Source organism: Sinocyclocheilus rhinocerous, unplaced genomic scaffold, assembly GCF_001515625.1.
Source record: "Sinocyclocheilus rhinocerous isolate Xijiao unplaced genomic scaffold, SAMN03320098_v1.1 scaffold1004, whole genome shotgun sequence".
NCBI classification, from domain to species: Eukaryota; Metazoa; Chordata; class Actinopteri; order Cypriniformes; family Cyprinidae; genus Sinocyclocheilus; species Sinocyclocheilus rhinocerous.
Genome location: NW_015627248.1, coordinates 1,200,780 through 1,209,862, shown reverse-complemented (window position 1 = coordinate 1,209,862; position 9,083 = coordinate 1,200,780). Strand labels below are relative to the sequence as shown.

The window sequence follows — 9,083 nt, the reverse complement described above, 5'->3', positions numbered from 1 at the left end:
TCTATTTGATTACAACATGCAACATCTGTTCAAAATGTGCACATAATTGTGCTTTTAAACAAATATAATTTTATATATAATTAATTTGTAATAAAAAATTTTTTTTAATTATAAGTATAATATTTTAACCAATATTAAGCCCTATTTACTCCATTATGATTATGATCTGTTCTTTATGGTGGGTAATCTTCTCAAATAATTAACATTTTTCAAGTCTGTTAATAATGTTGCTGTACATTACTGGCAGCAGACTTCAATAATCACGATTGGCCAGCTGTCCCCTAACACCTAGGTTTACACTTGCTTGTGTTTCTCCATGTTGTGTGTGTTGAACCAGTGTGTGTGTACTTGTGTATTTCAGCATTTGGATGTACTTAGTGACGTTGCCAGGCATAATCCATGTAAAGCCCCTGGTTCAAAGAGGATCTGGGTTAGTACAGTGTACAGTCACTCTAACACTCTTGTATCAACAGCAAACGCTTGCTATTGTCTCTGCGTTGGGAAGATATTAAACACAAAGAACAAAGAAATGATACCGAAAACAATAGATTCAGGTTTGTTTAGTTTTTATTGGCATTTAGTTCCAATTTGACATCAACTGACACATTTTGCAGACGTACAGAAATAAAAAGAGTGGCACTATTGTGATGTTGCTTCAAACCGAATGCATGTACTGACATCCCCATGCTTTACGGTAAAGTCTACACATCGGGAACGACGCGGGTAATAATAAGTGAAAGTGACACGCTGTATACATACAGTATCTGACCAATTTAGGTGGAATAATCAATACTGAACACTGTCTAAAGGCGATTACAAAATGTCAGGCTAAGATAAGCAATCTGTCACGTGATCTCCTGCACCTCACAGTCTAATTTGTCTCCTGTCTCGCTACATCTGAATATGAAGCATGGCTTATATAGAGTAAAACACAGAGCATGGACACACAGATGACTGAAAACCTTTAAGAAATTTCATCCAAAACATTAATGAGGAAAAAAAATTAACTTAAATGATTTTAGCAAATGGCTGCAATATAACAAAGAGTGAAAAATTTAAGGGGGTCTGAATACTTTCCGTACCCACTGTATATTTAATAAATATACACTTAAAAAAACAAAGTAACCATCAAAAGAAGAAGAAGAAGAAGAAACTTCACATGAGCTCTAGCCATCAAATATGCACTATGTACATTTAATCTTTGGAGAGAAAGATACAGAGTAAATGTGATCATTTACTAGACTATCAGTTAAGACAGACAGACACACGACGACACTTCCTAGATAGAGCGCAGAGGGGCTGATAAGTGTATGTGTGCAAACCGGTCAGGTGAGAACCACGGTAAAAGCACATGTGCACTGTTGCAGGTACAGCGGGGAGGGGAAAAGGGAGCCAAAGCATTTCTCGCAGGGGTTTAGCCACTTCCCAACATCTTTGTGGCACGCTGGTTGGCTTCGTCGATCCTGGTTTTGTTGGAATCGGCCTGGAAGACAAAAATAATAGATACAGATACAATAGGTGTTTCCTCCAGTATTGCTGATGTCATTACGACAAACATGCTTGTTTTCAAAAAGAAACTGGGAGTGATATAATACAGTATTTTTTCAAATAATTTTTTGTTTAAATCAGCACAAATTACAAAAAATATTACTTAGTTTATTACTTTACAATTTAAACAATATATCATTATTTTCTGCATTATATTGAGCTTAATTGGCATAAAAATAATGTGACAATGCAAAAAATGGTTTTAATTTGATTTATTACTTTACAATAATAAACATTTTACTTTAAAATATCAGATTATTGTCACATTAAATTAACAAAATTATTATTATTATTATGAAAACCATATTATATATGCTTTATAGTACTGAAAATTAGTGATGCTTAATTGTCTTAAAGTATATTAATAATTTAGCATGATTTATTTTGTGATTCCAGAACTTTCAAGAACTGCTCTTCAATAAAATCAATAGTTATTTAAAAGAAAAAAAATCTAGGTTTTAGCGTTTTTTTTTTAGCATTTTAATTAAGTTTGACTACTTTAATATATGAATATGAATAATAATATTAATTATATTTATAGTAATATATGAACTTAAATCATTTAAGTCATCCTGAAGTTTCAAGTTGAGAAGAAAAACATATTCTTTATTTTTTCTTAGCATTACGTTACATTAGTATTAACATTAATTAATTAATTATAATAATATTAATAATATTTATAGTAATATATGAACTTAAATCATTTAAGTCATCCTGAAGTTTCAAGTTGAGAAGAAAAACATATTCTTTATTTTTTCTTAGCATTATGTTACATTAGTATTAACATTAATTAATTAATTAATTTAAAAAATTGCTTCTCTATTTTTTTGTATTCTATCTATTTGTTTTCTTTTTATTTATTATATAATAAAAAAAAAGAAAAGCACTAGCTTGCTCTATTCTATCTTTTTTCTTTTTATTTATTATATAATAAAAAAAAATAATAAAAAAAACCTTGCTACGTGTACTGCGTTAAGTTAACTGAGACTTGTTATAGCACTTGCATATCTTTGCTCTCTTGTTGATTTTGATTGCTTCCATTGTTTTCATTTGTAAGTCGCTTTGGATAAAAATGTAATGTAACATTAACAATAACAACAATAATGAATAATATATTATTTTAAAGAATTCCATGCTGAAAACCACTGTTCTGAGAGGTTCAGATTAAAAGCAATAGTAATAGTGATGCATTCCCTTATAAAATGGATTTATGATCCAGAATTCATAAACGCACTACTCCATGCAAATATTGATCTCAAAGGGTATTTTTACAGTGGAATGTGACCTTGTAATTAGAAGCTCTTATCTCATGAGAGAGTTTGCGGTCAGTATTTAGGCTCTTGTGTTGAGTAATAATTTCTCCAACATTGCAATTTCATGATCTTACCATATCCATAATCCTGTCGATTTGACGGTTCTGGGTGTCGATCTCGTTGCCCATGTCGAGAGCCATGTGGCGGAGGTTACCGATGATACCTCCCACCTGTTCCAAATTCTCATCCATTTCATTCTCTCGCGCATCATTTGTTACCCTGAAGATAATGAAAAACAGACTGGGTTTAGTAGAGTTTTCCATAATATAACACACTGTACTGTAACACATAGATAAGAAAAATGTAGTTATTATATTCTGATCAAATATTTATTTTTTGCTGTGAAATAACATGTACTGATGAATTAGGAACATGTATTTATAAAATAAATATTGTCAGTTTTGATTTCATTGTCATCTTAATCTGTCTGATATTGAAGCCCATTTCCACCACAGAATAAAAAAATATTGGACTATTTGGACTATATGGATATATATCTGATAATATATGGAGTTTATATCAAAATTGCAAGACAAAAAGTCTGAATTATGAGAAAAAAAGTCGAAAAAAAGTAACAAATTCCTCATTTTTAATTCCATGGCGGAAATAGGCATCCATACATAGTCTGATAGGTTGTACAGGACAGAAAAAGGACATTAAACACATCATGATAGAGCGGCCGATTCTGTTTACTCCCATTACCTCACCCGTGGATTCTGACTACACTAGCATGACTAGAACAACTGTCTACAACAATTAAGTTGTATATGGACTCTAGCTAAACATTTCATTCTGTTTGCGGACTGACAGGGGATATTTTGAGACAGAGGACCAACAACAGCTCAGTGGTTTCATGACCATTCCTGACTTGCCTGCAGCTACAGTCTGGCACAAAGCGGACATTTGTCTTCAACAGACTATTATAGAGATCCTTGTGACTCACTGACTAGTGAAGCGCGGTGTACTTACTGCTGATACACTAGACAGATGAAAACAACCACAGCACAAATAGGTTTCGTTTACACAGTCAGCGTTTGGGACTGAGAAGCGTATTTACTAAAATGTCTCTCAAATTGATCTGTCCACACAACTGCAGACAAGAGCTAATTATCAAAAAATGTCTGTATGAACAGGTAACTGAAGTCAACTGCTCTAATTGGTAGGTGATGCCTATAACCATAGCAACAAATAGCAATAGTAAACACCAAGACTTCATATTACGATTTTATTTTTATTCCAAATATTTCAGAATATTCCTGCTGCTTTCATCTTCTCAAAAACTCTCCAACTTAATTTTTTCCTTGTATTTACTTGTATTGTATTGTGTTGTGTTGTAAATTTGAAGTAGAAAGACTGAAAAAGTATTTTCTTGTAAAAAATTCTCAAATAATCTTTGTTTCATTTACAACTTCAGAATTTTTTTTTACAGTGTATACTAAACTTTACATACCACAGTATATTACTTTAATTTTTTAAAATAATTTTTTTACAGTTTAGAAATATATAATTATTTTTGCATTACATGAATGAGAACAAGATTTGATCATCATTACTATTATTATTATTATTATTAATAATATGTTTTGCATTACAGTACTAAAAATTAGGGATTCGCTTAATTGTCATGAAAAAATGTTTTAATGAATATTAATATATAAGACAGAAAGACTTAATATACAAGACAGTCAGACAAATATTACCTGATTTATTACTTTACAATTTAAATAATATCCAAGTTTTTGTTGCATTAAATTAATGAGAATGAAATATTATAATTATATATCATTGTTGTTATTATTATGCATTACTGACTAAAAACTGGTGTGACAATTGTCTATATATATATATATATATATTTTTTTTTTATATACAATCAAATACATTTTAATATATTACATTTACACATTTGGCAGACAGTTTTAGCAAATTACATTGAATTTAAGGTATACATTTTATCAGTTCATGCATTCTCTGGGAATCAAATCCATTATGTCGGTGTTGCTAACAACATGCTTATAGAATAAAATGAAAAATTATATAATTTGTCAAAATATAAATATAAGATTAGGAACCTCTCTCAAAAGTTTACTCATAACCAAAGTCCACTGAAATATACTGTATTTGCACTAATCTCTCCTAAGTAACTGACCTGCGAATGAATCCTCCGCTGATGGCCATCTGCTCACGTTCATCGACCACACGAGCTGGCTGGCTGGACACCACCCCATCCTGGTTATTACCCCAGGACTGGCCACCACCTTTCAGCCTGAACAACCGCAGGAAGTGAGAGAGACAGGGTGAGAAGCTGAATGGTGTTAAGTAACACTATTCAGCACTAGACATACACTGAGAGGAACTACATGCAGATAGAGAACACTTAAAAGAGGAAATGGTGGTCAGGATTATCTGCATGTTATGGAATTGCATGCACTAAAGGTGTTCATGAATAAATGACAAACGCTTTCCTGGAACTAACGTACACACGTCACGTACAGTGGGGTGTGACAGACTATTACATAGAAAATGATGGAGACGTGACAAGTTATTTGGAGGAGGTTCACAACAGTTATCAAGATAAAGAGACAAAGAGAAGCATTCAGAAGTAACATGTTCTCAGTGAGAGTACAGATTAGACCTAATCCAAACATATAAAGTGTGTTCATTAAACATTTAGATACAGATTGCTAGATCTGAAATTAATAAACCAATAGAAAAGCATTTGTCATAACAAGTAACATGCATTGCATTCAGCCGGGGAAGGGAATTAGGCTGTTTAGTAACAGTATGCATTCAGTAAAGATCTATGGCTTTGTTCACACCGCACCCATTTTTCAAATCCGATCTTTAGCAAGTGATTCTGTAAGTGATGAAATCGGACCTGCTTGTTCAGACAGTCAATATCCAGTATATAACAGACATTATAGTAACTTAAAGAAATGAAAAAATACAATTCTGCCACCATTTACTGATTCAAACTTGACTTGGTGGAACACATAAGAAAATACTTTGAAAAATGCCTCAGTGCTTTTTGTTCATATAATTAAAGCATATAGTGCTGTTATTGTTCACTAAAACGAATAAAAACATTTTTATTTAATTTAAATAAAGGCAAAATAAAAAATAAATACTAATGAAAAACTTAAAAAACTTAAATGAAAATCCAAAATAATGCCCTGACAGCTTATTGAAATTAAATAAGTTTAAGTACTGAAATTAAAACAGAAATAAAAATAAATTAAAGCTTAATAGAAATGTTTAAAAAATGACAAAAGTACAACAAATGACAAACAATAAATAAATAAAAATAAAAGCTACACTACACTACACTTTACACAGGACAGAAACAGTTTAAACATCCTTTAAAATATGTTGTTTTGTGTTCCACAGATGAAAATTCATACAGGCTTGAAACGACATAAGGGTGAGTAAATGATGACAGAATATTCATGCTGGTGTGAAATATCTCTTTGAGTGTCACATGATCCCAAGATAATTTCTTCCACAAAACTGTGAAATGTTACTAACATTCAAGAGGCCCAGAATATATATATATTTTTATTAATATTAATGGGCCCACCCTCCCACAGACCCTTTGAGAAGGCTGTACCATAAAGGACCTTAGTAATTCCCCCTCATATAGGGCCTGAAACATTTCTAGTTTACCCATAGTGATAACCCAGTATTTTTATGGAACATTTTGCCTCCTCCTGTGGTGCTTAAAAAAACAGACTAAACATATTTAAAAAAAAATCTGAATTGAACTGGATTTCAAACAATATATCAGTGTGATTATAAGTGTGAGTCGGGTTTGTGAAAAACTGGATTTCACCTACTATACAGGTTTGAGGTCTGGATACACATCCCAAAAATTAGATTTTTTTCTGCTTGTCTGAACAAAGCTCACAGCAACTCTCTAAGCAGTGCAGGTTTTCCTATAAGCTATTACCTTTAATTTCAACCTTTTATGTAAGATAGGGCTGTTTACATATGTAGAGATTTTATGGTACGCATTGCCTTATGCCACTGCCATTGTGACGACAGAAGCTGATATGAAAAGCTCTGACCAGAGGCAGTGAGACTCAAGCATGACCTTAATCCTTACTGACACAGACACAGGTGTGTGTCTTTAAAAAGAAACATGAATAAAAGTTCTGAGGTAAGCCAAAATCTCCTTTACATTCATCTGCACATGCTTTAAAGTCAACATGAAATCAGAATTGACCTTGTTTGCCTTCTTAATACACGTTCTGGTCTTACTGAGCATGATTCATTATCTTTCATCAAAATGTAATAACTTGCATCTCCCTTGAAACAACTTTTCTTTTCGGCTTATAAGCCCTCTAATCACACCACCTGTCATAAAAATACCAATTTCCCAATCCAATCAATTTCTGATGCATAAAAACAAGCTCCCACTCGACATTTTCCCATTGAATATTCAAATATACAAACTTCCCTTTCATGTTGACTTTAAAAGTAAAAAAAAAAAACACATTTCATGTTTTGTTCTGTTACACTTTGATTACGTCAACCCCAAATACATAAAAGGAATAAGAAACTACCCGATAGTTAACATTCATAAATACTTCATCAAACAACCGGCGTTTGGCGATGGCCTGCATTACCACTGATGACCGTTTAACACTTTTCAGCCAGTGACAGTTGCTCACTTGAGTATTTATGCAGTGCCTGCATCATTATGCAAGAGTTGGTCGCACAGAATATTATTAACATAATATTTGCAACTCATGAAACAGAGAATAATGAGAACCAATGTATGTGTCCTCTTGGATACTACTGTACTGAAAACTTGTTTGAATGTGCTTGTGCTTTTCCAAAGTTTAAAGGTGCACTGAGTAATTTTTTCTTTAATTACCAAGTCATTTGAACATTAATTACCAAATTCCCAGTGAATAAACTACCCACAACCCTCAAACAATATCTATCAATCAGTGAAATCATTATTACAATGTAAACAGACACAAGCAAACATGTTAAACAGTGACTGTCTATTCCTATAAAGCATTAGGCTATGAATTACCTCATTGACTCATCTTCCCATACAATGTATTTAACAGTGTATATATTTAGTAATTTGTTCAAATAATCTTTGTATGCCATTTTATAAAACAGGAGTTTCTACTCTAAATTCTGATTGGATGAGCCATGTTTAAAGCCGTAAAATTCTACAACATCACATTGTTGTTTCCTATATCAGCAATGACCCTCTGATAATGATGGTCATTTGTTTCTTTTCTGAATAAATCAGTTTTTGAACGGATCTACTAAATGATTCATTGACTTACTCAAAGGCAGTTGCTTGTTTAGTACTTGGATGAATCACTATTTTTTAACAAAACTAATTGGTTCTGTAAATGATTCAATGACTCACTCATAGACAATCATTTGTTTTGTTCCTGAATAATTCAGTGTGTTTGAATGAATCGGTTGAGAAAATTATTCAGTGATTCACTTAAAGACACTTGTTTCCTTCTTGAATTAATCATTGCTTTTGAATGAATCTTTAAATAAATGATTCGGTGATTCACTCAAAGAGAGTCAATTTTTTTTGTTCCTGAATAAATCAGTGTTTTTGACAAATCGCAGAATAAATGAAGACAGTCTCAAGACAACCAGCAGATGGAGTGCCACTCAATCAATCAAATTGTGAGGACTAGAACTGTTCTAAACAAAACAAAAAAATGACTTACTGCACCTTTAAGGTATGAATAGCACATAATTAGCAATGAGCTGTAATATAATCAATTACACAGGCCGTATATATATATATTGCCAAGATAACATTTTCCACCATTTTACCCACATGCAGTGACATGCTCTGCCTTTCAGGGAACCCTTTTGTAAGAAGCCAGCTCTGCCAGCCTCAAGTAAATAAAGCGTGAATTTCTAATCTGTGGTCCACAAAGTTCTTTCAAGGAGTGTGTAATGCTTGCATTTCAAAAAGTAGCACATGCATATTAAGCAGGCACTTAACATTTACGAACAACAGTCCTTGACCAACGGATAAGTGAAGCATAGAGCCCAGCATATTTGTGCATTCAGCTGGCAGAGAGCAGGGCCTACAGCTACAACTATGGGTTAACCAGTGGCGCCGCAGACTGACTTAGCTCTACCACCATCCCCATGCACAGAGAAGTAGTCCAGGCAGAGCGCAGTGGGGGGAAGTCGCAGCTACGGAGCGAGCATGAGCGAGCGTGCAAA

The 9,083-nt window shown here is 32.9% G+C and overlaps 1 protein-coding gene across 2 annotated transcripts in view; it reads right to left on the bottom strand.

Annotated features, from left to right (window-relative positions):
• Positions 1-1,400: 1,400 nt before the first annotated feature.
• LOC107725573 (synaptosomal-associated protein 25-B-like) overlaps positions 1,401-9,083 on the bottom strand; it is a 36,110-nt gene continuing 28,427 nt past the window's right edge. For both annotated transcript variants that reach the window (XM_016534878.1, XM_016534869.1), the window contains exons 6-8: positions 5,011-5,127; positions 2,936-3,080; positions 1,401-1,483 (exon numbers count right to left, since the gene is read on the bottom strand). In XM_016534878.1, coding sequence (XP_016390364.1) covers positions 1,415-1,483; positions 2,936-3,080; positions 5,011-5,127 — 331 coding nt within the window. In that variant the 3' untranslated portion in view covers positions 1,401-1,414. The remainder of the gene's footprint in view (positions 1,484-2,935; positions 3,081-5,010; positions 5,128-9,083) is intronic.